Here is a 16,136-nt window from a genome sequence, read left to right as displayed (position 1 = left end):
TTGCTTACTTATCCTGTTTTCCCCTTAAAAAAAAAAAAAAAAAAGCTGGGAAGAGATGGAGGGAAGGGGATGAAGGATGCGGGGGAAGGGGGGTGAAGGATGCAAGGGGTGCGGGGTGAAGGGTGGGGAGGAGGGGGTGAAGGATGCAGGGGGGATGCGAGGTGTTCCTGCTTGGCCTGGGAGCAGGAGGGCGGCCTAAAAAATGAAAAATTAAATTAAAAAAAAAAAAAAAGGGCAAAATCTCCAACCATCCCCTCTGCGGGAGGAAACCACGCCTCCGGGGAGGAAAGTTTATTTGAATGCAACAAATAAAAAAGCAGGGGGTGAGGGAGGAGGAAAAGCCAAAAAAAAAAAAAAAAAAAAAAAGGGGGGAGAGAGAAAACAAAGCGGGAGGGATGAAGCCCGCTGGCAGCCCGGAGGAGGAGCGGGGCCGGGCGGTGCCTGCGGCGGGGCCGGGGCCGGGGCCGGGGCGCGGCGGCGGCGGCGGCGGCGGGCCGGGGGGCGGGCGGAGGCGGCGGCGGCGGCGGCGGGGGGGGGGGGGGCAGACAATGGCGGAGGGGGGCAGCGGTCGGGGGGCAGCGGCGGGTCGGTGGCTCCTGCCCGCCTCCTCCCCGCCTTCCTCCTCCTCCTCCTCCTCCTCCTCCTCCTCCTCCTCCTCCTCCTCCTTCTTCTTCCCGGGTAGGAAAGTTTCAGCGTCGATCGCGGAGCAACAACCGGGCCGGGCTTTTGGCAGCCTGGCCCCTTCGGTACGGCAGCTTTCGCTTCGTTTTACCGAGCCGGAGCCAACGGGCCCGGTTCATGCCGGGGCTCAACCACCGTCCCCGGCTCCACCGCCGCCGCCACCGCCGCCGTCGTCGTCGTCGCCGCCGGGCCCGGGGTTAAACGCGGAGCCGCCGCGTTGGCCCAGCGTCCCGGCGATGCGGAAACTCTTCGGGGAAAGCTGCCGGCAACCTACGGGGGGAACCGGGAATGGGAACGGGAATGGGAGCGGGATGGGGAACGGGAGCGGGGCTGGGACCGGGAGTAAGACCGGGAGTGGGACCGGGAGCGGTCGGGGAGCTCCCCCGCCGCCTCCACCCCGCAGCCGCGTCCCGCACCCGGCTCTCCGTTCTCCCCGCGGAGCTCCGCCGGAGCCCGGCCCGCATTCCTGGCATAACTCGACTCGACCGCAACCACCCTCCTCCTCCCCATCACCCCGCTCCAACGGGGAGGATGAAGCGACGGCATCCCGTTCTCCCCGCGCTTCGTCGGGCAGCGAAGGCGAAGGGCAAACCGGTGCCCACCGTCACCGCGCCGCCCGGAAGAAGAAGAAGGAGAGCGGTGGTTGGGAGAGCCCGGCGGATGGCGGCGAAGCCGAGGCCGAAGGCTGCGGGAGAGTGGTCCCCCGTCATCCGTTGCCTGTGGTGGCCCGCATCTCCAAGGTGAACATCCTGCCCTTTAGCAGCCCCGGCGGGTCGCGGAGCAGCAGTCGTTATTCCAGCACGGAGACACTGAAGGAAGAGGAGCAGTTTGGGCTCTGTTGGCCCAACCAAGGGCGGACTCTCCAGGCGGGTTACGGCGTCTATCGATCACCCAGTTTCGGGGCGAGCGATGGCCTGGCGTGGGGACAGCCAGCGGTCCGCATCCGTCCCAAGCTGCCGCAGGGCACGGCCAAGGCAAAACCGGACTTTGGGAGCGAGAGCCTGCACCAGTCAGGGCTGGAAGGGGAGCGGGCCAAGCACCGCAAGTCCTTGTCCAACCCCGACATTGCCACCGAGACCCTGACGCTCCTCAGCTTCCTCAAATCAGACCTCTCGGAGCTGAAGGTGAAGAAGAAAGGGGTGAGGATCGGCCTTGATGCGGGCTCCGATGGCTGCTCCGGCATTGCCAACACCTCCCCGGGCAGCCGCGGCACCGCTCAGCCCCCCAACCGCTGGGCGCCGGGCGAGCGGCCAACGCTCAAGGACCTGACGGCCACTTTGCGTCGCGCCAAGTCCTTCACTTGCTCCGAAAAATCGGGGACGCGGCGGCTTTTCCTACAGAGCACCATGAAGCAGAGCTCCTCCGAGCTCCTCCTGGCCACCGCCGACAGCCAAGAGCGGGTGGCTTCGGATGGGGGACAGCGGGGGGATGAGGATGCTCTCCCCATGGTCATCCAGGACCAGTACATCCAGGAGGCGAGGCAGGTCTTTGAGAAGATCAGCAGGATGGGTTCCCAGCAGGACTATGGCTTCACAGCTGAGCAGAAGGACAGCGGAGGTGTGGAGGGCGCCGAGGTGGTGGCACCGACAGGGACGACGGACGTGACCCTTCGGGGACGGGTGGAGAGCACGCGGTGTTTGAAGGAAGCGGAGTCGGAGGAGAACCTCGCTCGCAGGAAATCCGTGGAGGAGCTGTCAGGTCACGAGTCAAGCGTGACGGATGAGGGCATCGTCACAGAGCCGGAGCCCGCAGGGATGCCCTTCCAAGACCTGCATGAAGTCGTGGACGCCTGGACGCTGCCCAACGCCGGGCCGGCAGCCGGTGACACTGAAATGCCACTGCCTGCTCACCCGGCAGCGGTGGTTGAAGACCTTCCAGCTGGCAAATCCGAGACACCGAGCACCCCTGGCAGCTTGCGCCGCCGCCGTAAGTTCCCCTCGGCAGGTGCCAATGGGATGGAAGGTGGCAGCGAGGGTGGCACCGAGCCCTACCGCTCCCTGAGCGACCCCATGCCCCACCGGAGATGCTCGGTGGCGGAGGAGGTGAAGAATTTCTCCGTCGACAGCAACCTCCTGGGCTCGCTGAGCACCAAGGCGGGCATCCCCCAACCCGCCGCCATTGCAGGCAGCGCAGGCAGCGCAGGCAGCGACCTGTCGCTCGGCAGCGATGGGCCACGGGACTACAGCAGCCTCATCCGAACCATCGTCAGCCAGCCTGGCGCTATGGCTAAGCTCATCGACGAGAAGGGCAACGGCAAGACCATCAAGAAGAAGTCGTTGAGTGACCCCAGCCGCCGCGGTGAGCTGCCGGCCGGCGCCTTCGAAGGTCCCGGTGAGGCCATCAGCGAGCTGGAGCCCAGCATCCCACCGTCCAGCAGCGAGCCCATCCTCTCGGCACAACCAGCAGCGCCAGGCACCGGCCGCGGCTATGGCTTTGACCCCAAGTTGGCTGATGTGTTGTCCCCTCGCATTGCCCGGCGCAGCTCCAAGAAGCGCTCCAACCGCGCGGCTCACCAGGAAAACCAACCGCCGCCGGTGCCTGCCGTCCTCGCCAAGAGCCGCCCGGCCACCAAGCACGTCCGTCACACCAGCGAGCCCGCCACCTTTGTCCCCATCACCGTCCCTGAGCCGCTTGTCCCCTCCGGCCACCACAGCCACCTCCCCGTGCCGGCTGCTGGCCGCTCACCTGGCAAATCCTTCCCGACCCTCCAACCTCCTTCGCTGGAGGATGTCACCAAGCGGTACATGCTGGCCCTCAACTCAGGTGATGCGTCCCCCGGTCCCGGGGATGGACCACGCTCTCCGCCTGCTGCCCCACCGCCCCGGCTGCCCCGGTGCCCACGGCCACCCGACGAACACGGCCCCAGGACCAAGCCGCAGGTGGTAAGTGCCCATCCATCCTAAAAACACCTTCGTTTCACGGGGTACAGGACCCCTCCAAAGTGTTGGTGGCTTTGGGGGTCCCTTGCGTGTCCCTCGTCAGGGACAAATTCCCATCCGCGGATGCGCTGCCGGATGGCCAAGAGCCTTCCCAGCCCTTTCTGGCGGTCCCAAGGGGATGAGCTCTTGTTTGTAGGAGCGATCCCCCCAATAAAAAGGCAATTTTTGTGTGGGAAGAAGCAGTTTTGAGGTTAAATAGCATGGGATTTTGGTGGAAGGTGGTTTTATAAGTATATATATTATATGCTGTATTTATGTATAGCATCTCCCAGCGATGCTATATAAGGTCCTGGTAAACGGGTGTGCTCTTGGCTCGCCCTGAGATGCTGAACCAAAAATTGCCTTTTCTTTGGCGGGGAGGGCTTAAATGGTCCTTCTGCTTGGGATTCCCCATGTCATACCCCTTATTCAGCAAATTGGCGTTTCCCCCCCGGAAAAAATACCCATCCCTCCTCCCGGGACCGTGGGCTTTGCTGTGCCGGTGGCGTGGGAAAAAGGGGGAAAAATATTCTTGTGCATGCACTGAATATTTTATTGATGGGTAAAGTTTTATCCTGTCGGCGGACGAATTAATGCTGCTTGGGGGATGCAAAGGCGGTTCGCTCGCCCCGAAGCGCGGCCGTGTGCTTTGGGGTCTTTTTCCTGGGGTGGGTTTTCGGCATTGCCGGCCCCTCAGCTCTTGTTTGAAGATGAACTTGGGTTCCCATCACTCCGGGTGTTTGTGCCGGGAAGCACTTGGAAGCGCCACCTCCTCCTGCGGCACAGCAGCGCCGGCACCCACGGGGCTTTTAATAGCTCCGGGCGAAGCCCAGAAATACCCTTTCCCGCGGGGGATGAGCCGAGAGCTCGCGGGAATGGGGCTGGCAAGGCTTTCTCGCCCTGCTTCAATGCCGATTTAAGAGGACGAGCTGGACCGTTCCCTTCCAACAGCCGCCGGCAGCCAAGCGTGAAGTCCCCAGGGCTGAGCCCAGCAGTGTAACCCTTGCTGGCCGGGGCAGAGCTGCGCGGACCAGGGGTGTTTTTCTTTGCACGCTCCCAAAATCCAGATCCCTGCGGCATCATTCCCCCAAGATAATTCTCCTGGGGTCCAGCATCCCCACGGCGTTATTCCGTGAAGATATTATCTTGGGGTCCAGCATCCCCTCAGCATCATTACTCCAAGATATTCTTGTGGGATCCAGCATCCCTGCAGCATCCTCCCCGCAAGATGTTCTCTTGGGGTCAGGTATCCCTGCCGCATCATTCCCCCAAGATATTCTCTTGGGGTCCAGCACCCCTGCAGCATTATTCCCCCAGAATATTCTCCTGGGGGGTTCTGCCCCCCATCCAGCTCCTTCTCCAGCTGTTGTCCCCATTGCCGGACAACAGCCGTTAGTGGCCGGGAACGGGAAGCTCTTGGCTCCTGGGTAAAACATCCTTGGAAATAATTTCGGGTGAATTTTGCAGCATTTTTGCCCAACGTACCAGTTTAGAGCGAGGTGCTTGTCCTCTCCGATCTCGAGGTGAAAAGTGCTATTGAAGCATCAAGCGGCATAATTAAGCGAGGTAACGAGGAATCTCCCGGGACGGCGGCTGGCAGCACTTTGGGGACATCGGCAGGTCCCCAAGGTGAGGCAGTGCACCCGGCAGCATTTCTTTATAAAGAAATATCTCTTACTAAATTATTAATATGTTGAGTTTATATAATATATGGTTTATATTAATAATTTATAAAGAGACATTTCTTATTCAGGCAGCTCCCTGCAGTGCCCCAGGGACGGTGCCCACCCCGTGATGGCCCTGGTATCAGGGATGCTCTACCGACCCCGCACCCTGATACACCCCCCAACCCTGGACACTTTGGGATCATTTCGGGTGGATTTTTACCAACTCCAGCACTGGGCTTTGGCAACTGGGAGCCCAGTTTGGCCTAGCATCACCTCGGGGACATGGGTCACCCCCATGGGGCTGGACCCCCGGGGATGGTGCTCCTCACCTTACTTGAACCCGCTGGCCTCAGCGAAGAGGGTGCGAATTTTCCCTTTTAAGGGCAACGCCGCAGCTGTATCTTCAAATCTCTCTCCTGCCTTTGAATTTCTTTGTGCTGGAGCCATAACATAACTGAAACCAGGATTTTTATTTCTCTTTTTGATTTATTATATAGTGGAGCTGGGATGTTTTATTTCAGATGGCACCAGCCTTGGCTGGGGGGGTGCGGAGGGGGACTGAGCCCTGCAAGGGAGTTGCTTTAATTATAGGCGAGAGCATCGAGGACCGGATATAACTTGGCACCGGGACGGCTGGCTGGGAGCAGAGATTTACGTGCTCCCTGACCAATGGTGAAGAAATAAGCTTTGGGGTTTATTTTCATTTTTTTTCCCCCCCCTCCCTAACTCAATGGAGAGGGCCGGCGTCGCGAGGTCGGTCGTCTGCTTGGGGAAATGCTCATCGCTGCTTGGGGATTTTGGGGTGTTGGAGCATCCATCCCGTGTCATGGTGATGGTCCGTCCGTCCTGGTGTCCGTCTCCAGCAGACAATTGGGAAGGGATTAATAATGGGGTCTGGCAAGTGTGTGGCGATGCTCCCCCAAAATATTCTCTCTCAAGATATGTCTTGCTCCCCCAAAATATTCTCTTGGAGTTGGGTATCCCTGCAGCATCATTCCCCCAGGATATTCTCCTGGGGCCTGGCATCCCTGCAGCATCATTCCCCCAGGATATTCTCCTGGGGTCCAGCATCCCTTCGGCATTATCCTCCCAAGATATTCTCCTGGGGACCAGCATCCCTGTGACATCATTCCCCGAAGATTTTCTCCTAGGGTCTGGCATCCCTGCAGCATCATTCCCCCAAGATATTCTCCTGGGATCCAGCATCCCTGCAGCATTTTCCCCCCAGGATATTCTCCTGGGGACCGGCATCCCTGCAGCATCATTCCCCCAGGATATTTTCCTGGCCCCCATGGTTTGGTGGTGGCTTTGGCGGAGGTGAGCACTGCTGTGCCGGCTGTTTGCCGGGTTTGGCCGCCTGGCGTGTCCCAGCTAGGAGAGGTAACGTGCTGTTCTCCCTCGGCGGCAGGACTGTTTGTCCTGGGTGCTTTCCAGCGATCCTCCGTGGGGCTGGAGCCGGCCAAGCTGTCCTGGGTGCAGAAGAGCTCCTTCACCCTGTGTCTGATACCGGGCACGAGGCTTTTAATTCCCTGGGAGCCGTTAGCAGCACGTCCTGCTCCGGCGCACAGCGCGGGTGCTGCGGGAAGAAAGGATGCTTTCAAGCAAGCAAGAAAAAAAAAAAAACCCAAAAACTCAAGATAGAGAAGTTTTTCTGCCTCCGGCATCACATAAGCTGCTGGCATTGGCAGCACACGTGTGCACACCCATGCACACGCGTGTGCAGCAGCCTGGCATCGAGCAAGGGTGCATTTGGGGTGCATTTGGGGTGCATTTGGGGGCCATTTGCCGCTCGGTGAAGGTATAAGCGGGATGCCAGGCTGGCAACCCCTTGGATCTTTGTTTCCCCCATGGCCGAATCCGGCACAGGATGGAAAATTAGGTATGTTTGCTGCCATGCTCTGTTTGTTGACTTAGCAGCAGTCGGATTAAACAGGAAAATATTGATTTAAATATAGCACCTCGCGGGAGCGGAGGAGTCGTGGGAACGCGGCCCCCAGCGCCCCGGCTGCTGCCTTCCCCACCTGCTGCTCCCCGAGTGGGGTGGCTGCACCCCGAAAAAGTCATCAGGGATGGAGGGGGATCCCCAGAGGGAAACATCGGGGTCACGTTCCCAGGGACGCTTGCCTAAACCCCCCCCATCCCTCCCGAATATCCTCCCTCCGAGCTCGCCCCGGCGTGGCTCATCGTCCGGAAGCTCATCCTCGCTTTGGGGACAGCTCGAGGGCCGGATCCGTGCACCGGCCATACATTCCTTGGCTAGAGTTTGGCATCTTTGGACCTATTTATCCCTCTGTCCCCTTTCCGTAAATCTCCATAGAAACCAGGTTTTGGGCCATGGCTGGAAGTTTTCTCATTTTTCGGCGTTACTGGAAATCTATAATTAAAGCCGTTGCGGGGGGAAGATGGGGGGGACGGGTAAATCTTGGCTTTCCTCTCCCAGTGCCTGCGACGATGGTTTGCCGGGTTTTTGCACCCCTGGCTCTGCCGTGCTCAGCAAAACGCTGGGGTGGGGGGAAACTGAGGCACGCAGGCAGCCCCCACCACCCTTCGGAGGGAAGTTGGAGGTGGGATGGAGCGAGGAGAAGTTGGCTGGCATCAGGGGGACCCACAGATGATGATGCTACCTATCAGCACGGACTGTCAGCTCTCCCAGCACGGAGCGACGCTGGGACCACCGGCACGGGGCCAAGCAACAGGGCCAGGGGGGTGAACCAGCCCAAATGCCCTTATCCCTGCCCATTTTTGCCCCTTCCTTTCTCTGCTGCCAGGGTTTTCAACGCCCTTGGGTGACGCAGAGGACATGTCTGGTGTCACCCAGAACCACCCCCCCCTTGCTCTTTGTCCCTTATCCCCGGTGCCTGCCCCCACTTTCATTAAAAGTCTCTAATTAATTAAGCGGCGAACTCCAACAGAGGGGATGGACCAGCCGGGATACACATCCTTGGAACCCAGACACCCCAGGGTAGCACCCCATGGGCAGGGGGTGCCCTGTGATGGTGGCGGTGGGGCAGGATCCGACCCCGGAGCGAGAGGGTTAGCGTCGGGCTGAGCTCAGTGCCGGGGGCTGGCCTTGGCCCGCGGCCGCCTGGCCCAAAGGTCAGGCTCTTGGCAGGGTGCCGGGGCTGCAGCGAGGGTGGGAGGCTGGGACGGGCTCGGCGTGAGCTCCGCTTCCAGCCTGCGGAGAGACCCGTGGCCCCGCGCAGGTGCTGGGTTGCACGTGCAGGAGGGTTGCACGGGGAGGTCCCTGGTCCAGGGGTGCACATGCAGGGGTGTATGGAGAGGTCCCTGGTGCAGGGGTGTACGTGCAAGGGTGAACGGAGAGGTCCTCGGTGCAGGGCTGCGCGTGCAGGAGGTCCCTGGTTGCAGAGGTGCACGTGCAGGGGTGCACGAGGAGGTCCCTGGTGCTGCGGGGTCCATGCAGGGGTGCACGGGGAGGACACTGATGCAGGGGTGCACGTGCAAGGGTGAACGGAGAGGTCCTCGGTGCCGGGCTGCACGTGCAGGAGGTCCCTGGTTGCAGAGGTGCACGTGCAGGGGTGCACGAGGAGGTCCCTGGTGCTGCAGGGTCCATGCAGGGGTGCACGGGGAGGACACTGATGCAGGGGTGCACGTGCAAGGGTGAACGGAGGGGTCCTCGGTGCAGGGCTGCACATGCAGGTCCCTGGTTGCAGAGGTGCACATGCAGGGGTGCACGAGAAGGTCCCTGGTGCTGTGGGGTCCATGCAGGGGCGTATGGAGAGGTCCCTGGCGCAGGGGTGTACGTGCAAGGGTGAACGGAGAGGTCCTCGGTGCAGGGCTGCGCGTGCAGGAGGTCCCTGGTTGCAGAGGTGCACGTGCAGGGGTGCACGAGGAGGTCCCTGGTGCTGCGGGGTCCATGCAGGGGTGCACGGGGAGGACACTGATGCAGGGGTGCACGTGCAAGGGTGAACGGAGGGGTCCTCGGTGCAGGGCTGCACGTGCAGGAGGTCCCTGGTTGCAGAGGTGCACGTGCAGGGGTGCACGAGGAGGTCCCTGGTGCTGCGGGGTCCATGCAGGGGTGCACGGGGAGGACACTGATGCAGGGGTGCACGTGCAAGGGTGAACGGAGAGGTCCTCGGTGCCGGGCTGCACGTGCAGGAGGTCCCTGGTTGCAGAGGTGCACGTGCAGGGGTGCACGAGGAGGTCCCTGGTGCTGCGGGGTCCATGCAGGGGTGCACGGGGAGGACACTGATGCAGGGGTGCACGTGCAAGGGTGAACGGAGAGGTCCTCGGTGCCGGGCTGCACGTGCAGGAGGTCCCTGGTTGCAGAGGTGCACGTGCAGGGGTGCACGAGGAGGTCCCTGGTGCTGCGGGGTCCATGCAGGGGTGCACGGGGAGGACACTGATGCAGGGGTGCACGTGCAAGGGTGAACGGAGGGGTCCTCGGTGCAGGGCTGCACATGCAGGTCCCTGGTTGCAGAGGTGCACATGCAGGGGTGCACGAGAAGGTCCCTGGTGCTGTGGGGTCCATGCAGGGGTGCATGGGGAGGTCCCTGGCGCAGGGGTGTACGTGCAAGGGTGAACGGAGAGGTCCTCGGTGCAGGGCTGCACGTGCAGGAGGTCCCTGGTTGCAGAGGTGCACATGCAGGGGTGCACGAGGAGGTCCCTGGTGCTGCGGGGTCCATGCAGGGGTGGTCCCTGGCGCAGGGGTGTACGTGCAAGGGTGAACGGAGAGGTCCTCGGTGCAGGGCTGCACGTGCAGGTCCCTGGTTGCAGAGGTGCACATGCAGGGGTGCACAAGGAGGTCCCTGGTGCTGCGGGGTTCCATGCAGGGGTGCATGGGGAGGACACTGATGCAGGGGTGCACGTGCAGAGATGCACGGAGAGGTCCCTGGTGCAGGGGTGCACGGGGAGATCCCTGGTGCTGGGGTGCACGTGCAGGGGTCCACAGGGAGATCTCTGATGCTGGCGTGCACATGCAGAGTTGCACGGGGAGATTCTGGTGCTGGTGTGCACGTGCAAGGGTGCGTAAGGAGATTCGTGGCGCGGGTCTGCACGCACAGGCGTGTACAGGGAGATCCCTGGTGCTGGGGCGTACGTGCAGGTGTGCACGAGGAGGTCCCTGGTGCTGGTGCAAGGGTGCATAAGGGTGCAAGGATGCATAAAGAGATCGGTTGTACCAGTTTGCATGTGCAAGGGTGCGTAAGGAGATTCATGGTGCTGGTCTGCACGCACAGGGGTGCACAGGGAGATCCCTGGTGCTGGGGTGTACGTGCAGGTGTGCGTGGGGAGGTCCTTGTTGCAGGGGTGCACGAGGAGGTCCCTGGTGCTGGTGCAAGGGTGCATAAGGCGCAAGGATGCATAAAGAGATCAGTTGTACCAGTTTGCATGTGCAAGGGGGCATAGGGAGATTCATGGTGCTGGTCTGCACGCACTCAAGGATGCACAGGGAGATCCCCGGTGCTGTTTGCATGTGCAGGGGTGCACAGGGAGATCAGTACTGCCACTGTGCACCTGCAATCCTGCACGGGGAGATCCTAGGTGCTGGGGTGCACGTGCAGGGGTGCAGGGATAGATCCGGGGTGCTCTGTGTGCAGGGGTGCACAGAGACATCGGTGCTCCTGGTGCACACACCCAGCGATGCACGAGGACGGTGCAGGGCTGCACCATCACTGTGTGTGCATTGCACGGGCCGCTCTGCATTTCTGGGCAGCCTGCCTGTACCCTGCCTGCATGCATGCGCAGGGCTTCGTGCCTGGGCTTTTCCGTGCAAAATCGCACGCCTCCGAAGCTTCTGCTTGGAGGAGGTGGCCTCAATCTCCGATCTGCTCTTGCAGGCGAAGCAGCAGGTCGGCATCTCTGAGATGTGCACGTGCGTTGTCGGTACCGTCCTGCCAAACTCAGCTGGGATGGGGGCTCAAAGCTTCCCGGGTCTCATTGCTGCGGCGTTAGTCCATCATTGCAAGGGTTATGGGATTTGGAGCCTTTCCCAGGGATGTGTCCGAAGTGGGAGGTTTCCCGCGGATGCTGATCCCTGTGTGAGGGGAGGGACCAGACAGGTGACGTGCTGAGGTCTCCCCTTGCTGTGACTCTGTTGCTGAGCTCCATCACTCGTGCAGCGCAGGCAGGTCCCCATGGGGCAGTTCCTGCAGCTCCGGAGCTGCAGCAGGGACTTCTCCTAAATTCAGGATGGAGAAGGCGGTGCCGTCACACGAAGGGAAGATGCAGCGGGGCAGCACTGGGGTTTGGTCTGTACAGAGTTTCTTCCCGTTCTCCCAGGGCTTTCCCCTGGAAAGCAGGGGAAGAGACTCCCTCCCTCCCTCCCTTCCTTTCTTCCTTCCTTCCTTCCTTCCATCCATCCATCCATCCATCCATCCATCTCTAGCCACCCATCTGCATCCATCCATCTCCATCCATCTAGCTCCATTCATTTATCCATCTCCATCCCCCCATCTCCATCCATATAGACATCTCTGTCTACCCATCTACACCCACCCATCCATCTCCAGCCACCCATCTCCATCTGTCTCCACTCATCCATCTCCATCCATCCATCCATCTATCCATCCATCCATCCATCTCCTCCCATCTCCATCCATCTCCTCCCATCTCCATCCATCTCCATCCACCCATCCAGCCATCTCCATCCACCCATCCAGCCATCCCCCTCCACCCATCCCCCTCCACCTATCTCCACCACCCATCCCCACCACCCATCCAAGACAAAAGGCCCCATGCCCATAACAGGCATGATTTTCAGAGTGGGCATGGTCCATCTTCCAGGACATCTCCTCCTGAAGGCATCAAGGCCAGCTTGCACAGACAGAACCCACTAAAGCGAACGTTGCGATTTCCACCGTGGTGTTTCCAGGCCAGGATGTGTCCGGAGAAGAAAAATCAGCCACTTCCACCCTCTCTCCCTCAACGTGGCTCTTTTTAAAGCTCTGATGGTTGGTCCCGGTGGGGCTGTTTCTCCGGGCTCCCTCGGTTTCCATGGAGAGGATGGGTGAGGAATTTCAAAGGGAATGGCTCCAGTAAATGAACTCTTCTCTAAAAATAGCGTGTTTGCTTTTGGGTCTTTGGGAACTGCGGCCCGGCCAATGGGAGGGAGAACGAAAATCAGCATCTGGGTAAAAATATTCCAGTAACTCGCTCTTCGTGCAAACTCCCGTTGGAGCTGCTCAGCTTCCGGGGGCTGGGGGGCTGGTCCCAGTCTGCCCAGTTCCTACCCAGTTGCTCCATGACCACCGTTCCTGGTTGCAGGTGGGGGTTGTCCCCAAGCTGCGTGTACCCCTGTGCCTTGTATAGATTATTTTAAGTTGAATCCCTTTAATTTGAGGCCTAGAAGGGTTGATGGCAGGAACGTGTTGGGCTTGTGTGACCCCCAGGTCCTGCAATATCCCGGAGCCCCTGGGCATGTCCCTTTTTGGGAACCAGGGGATGGCCACCACCACCACCTTCCACCCCACCGGTGACATCCAAGACACCAACGAACCCAACTAGGACATCTCTGCATGGATGTGCTGAGAAAAGGACATCTGTGGTAGTGTCCACCACCAGGTTTCTTCTGGAGGACCCACCATCCCAGCGTGGGAAGGGCCACCACCAGGTCCCCTCCGGAAAAACCACCATCCCAGTGGAGGGACAGCCACCACCAGGTCCCCCTGGAGGAGTCACCATCCCAATGAGGGGACAGCCACCACCAGGTCCCCCTGGAGGAATCACTATCCCGACATGGGGATGGCCACCACCGGGTCCCCTCCAGAGAAGCCACCATCCTGACATGGGGACAGCCGCCACCGGGTCCCCTCCAGAGAAGCCACCATCCTGACATGGGGACAGCTGCCACCAGGTCCCCTCCAGAGGAACCACCATCCCAGTGGGGGGACAGCCACCACCAGGTCCCCCCTGGAGGAGTCACCATCCCAATGAGGGGACAGCCACCACCAGGTCCCCCTGGAGGAATCACTATCCCGACATGAGGATGGCCACCACTGGGTCCCCTCCAGAGAAGCCACCATTCTGACATGGGGACGGCCACCACCGGGTCCCCTCCAGAGAAGCCACCATCCTGACATGGGGACAGCTGCCACCAGGTCCCCTCCAGAGGAACCACCATCCCAACATGGAGACACCAGCATCCCTGCCTGGTTCCTGGGGCTGGAGAACGTTTCGTTGGCGGTGCCGTGGAGTTGCTATTTGTGACCGCCTGTTCCCGAGCCCTCCGGTACTCTCCAAAAAAAACAAGAAGGGAGTTGTTTGCATGGGAAGATTGGCATCTCCAAGCCCGGGATATGGTTTCCTGCTTTTTTTAGCCGGAGTAGCAGCAGACTCGTCGGCCTGCCCTGATTTGGCATCCTTCTTTTTTGCTTTTTTTTTTTTTGGAAGGGTTTCATCTTGACCCCTCGGCAGAAACGCCGTCGCTAGCAGTAGGGGATCAGTTTTGGTCCTTTATTTTTTTGTTTGGTTGCCCAAAACCCCGGTGAGATGGGATGTAGATGGCTCAGAGCCTCAGTAAGCGGAGAGGGGACTCGTCCCTTGGTCGTCCGAACCCGGTGCAGGTCAGTAGATGCTGAAACACCCTTTTTTCGCTCCCCCCCCCCCGCCGCCCTGGGGTGCCGCTGTGACAATGACATGGCAGGGAAGGCGTCACCTCTCGCCTCGCCGTGATGTGACGTGGGATGTGGGCGTTCCTGGCGAGGTCCATGGTCACCCCCCCCCCCCCCCAGCTCCCTGCCACCCCGGTTGCAGCCGTGCTGGACGAGGGGACCCGCCGAGCATGGGGTGCTGCAGGGCTGGGTGTCCGTGGGGCACGGGTGACGCTGGGGATGGAGGCTGGCGTGGGCACAAAGTGGGTCTTCTCCTGGTGGTTGCACCCAGGCTGCTGCCAAGGGCATGGATCCAGGCCGGGGGGGGGAATGAGAAGGGCTGGGGCAGGGGCATGGAATGGGCTGTTCGGGGCTCCTGGCTCCTGTATGTCCATCAGCTCCTGGGTGCCCATGGGCTCCTGGGTACCTGTTGGCTCCTGGGTGCCCATCAGCTCCTGGGTGCCCATCAGCTCCTGGCTGTCCATCAGCTCCTGGGTATCCGTCAGCTCCTGGATGCTTGTGGATTTGTGGGTGCCCATGGCCTCCTGGTACCTGTTGTCTCCTGGGTGCCCATCAGCTCGTGGGTTCTTGTCATCTTGTGGTTGCTTGTGGATTTGTGGGTGTCCATGGACTCCTGGTACCTGCTGGATCCTGGGAATCCATCAGCTCCTGCATCCCCATGCATTCTGGGTGCCCATTGGCTTCTGGGTGCCCATCAGCTCGTGGGTGCTTGTCATCTTGTGGTTGCTTGGGGATTTGTGGGTGTCCATGGACTCCTGGTACCTGCTGGATCCTGGGAATCCATCAGCTCCTGCATCCCCATGCATTCTGGGTTCCCATTGGCTTCTGGGTGCCTATGGGCTTCTGGGTGCCCATGGACTCCTGGGTACCTGTTGGCTGCTGGGTGCCTGTCAGCTCCTGGGTGTCTGTCAGCTCCCGGTTGTGTGTGGATTCGTGGGTGCCCATGGACTCCTGGGTACCTGTTGGATGCTAGCCATCCATCAGTTCTTGGGTGCCCGTGGGCTCTGGATGCCCATAAGCTCCTGGGTGTCTGTTGGCTCCTGGGTATCCACCAGCTCCTTTGTGCTTGTTGATTCATGGGTGCCTATGGACTCCTGGTACCTACTGGATCCTGGGCATCCGTCAGCTCCTGGGTGCCCATAGGATGCTCATTGGCTTCTGGGTGCCCATGGACTGCTGGGTGTCTGTTGGCTCCTGAGTGCCCATGGACTCCTGGGTGCCCATAAGCTCCTTGGTGTTGCCAGGTCCTGGTGCCCATCAGTTCCTGAGTGCCCATGGACTCCAGGGTAGCTCCTGGGCATCCATCAGCCTCTGAGCATCCATCAACTCTTGGGTACCCTTTGCCTCCTGGATACCTCTCGGCTTCTGGTGCCTCCGGAATTCTGGGTCCACATGGAGGCCTGGATGCCCATCGGCTCCTGGTGCCCATCTGCTCCTGGTGCCCATCAGCTCCTGGGTGCCCAGTGCCTCCTGCATGCCTCTTGGCTCTTGGGTGCCCATCAGCTCCTGGTGCCCGTCATTTCCTGGGTACCAATCAGCTCCTGGGTGCCCTTTGGCTCCTGGGTGCCCATCGGCTCCTGGGTACCAATCAACTCCTGGGTGCCCTTTGGCTCCTGGGTGCCCATCGGCTCCTGGGTACCAATCAAATCCTGGGTGCCCTTTGGCTCCTGGGTGCCCATCGGCTCCTGGGTACCAATCAAATCCTGGGTGCCCTTTGGCTCCTGGGTGCCCATCGGCTCCTGGGTACCAATCAACTCCTGGGTGCCCTTTGGCTCCTGGGTGCCCATCAGCTCCCGGTGCCCAATGGCTCCTGGTGCCCATCACCCCCTGGGTGCCAGGCCAACGCCCTCCTGGGTACCCCAAGTTTGCTTGCACCCCCCTCACCTGGATCCATGCCCCATGCCACCAGGCACCCGGGGCACGTCCTACCCACATGTGCCAGGCTGGCACCCAGCGGCGATGCCAAAGGGTGCTGGTATCGGGCACCTTTCTCCTCCCTGGCTTCCCTCTCCCCGCAAAATCCCGATAACTATTGCTTTTGAGGTGCTGCGGGATGCGGGGTGCGGCTTGTGCCAGCAGCGGAGGATGCTGGTGGGGGATCCCGGGCTGCTGGCGAGTCGGGGGGTGGCGTTACCCCTCGCCCGGCGGGTGCGGGGCCAAGCACGCCGGGAGGCGGCGGAGAAGGAGAGGGAGGAGAAGAGCACGGCTGACCTCAGCATCTGGAAAGCTGCGCTCTTGGGCCGCGGCCTGCGTGCCGAAAACCGGAGGCAAAAAAAACCTTCCATATTTGGTGAAAGCTGCTC

General features: G+C 60.8%; 1 protein-coding gene across 1 annotated transcript in view; it reads left to right on the top strand.

Moving 5' to 3' along the window:
- The first annotated feature begins 548 nt into the window (after positions 1–548).
- Positions 549–16,136, top strand: part of ARHGEF17 (Rho guanine nucleotide exchange factor 17) — a 39,022-nt gene continuing 23,434 nt past the window's right edge. Inside the window, exon 1 of the mRNA XM_050890942.1 lies at positions 549–3,563. Within this exon, the coding sequence (XP_050746899.1) occupies positions 549–3,563 (3,015 nt within the window). The remainder of the gene's footprint in view (positions 3,564–16,136) is intronic.

This window comes from Gymnogyps californianus, chromosome 1 (assembly GCF_018139145.2).
Source record: "Gymnogyps californianus isolate 813 chromosome 1, ASM1813914v2, whole genome shotgun sequence".
Taxonomy (NCBI): Eukaryota; Metazoa; Chordata; class Aves; order Accipitriformes; family Cathartidae; genus Gymnogyps; species Gymnogyps californianus.
This window is presented reverse-complemented; position numbering and strand designations above follow the sequence as displayed.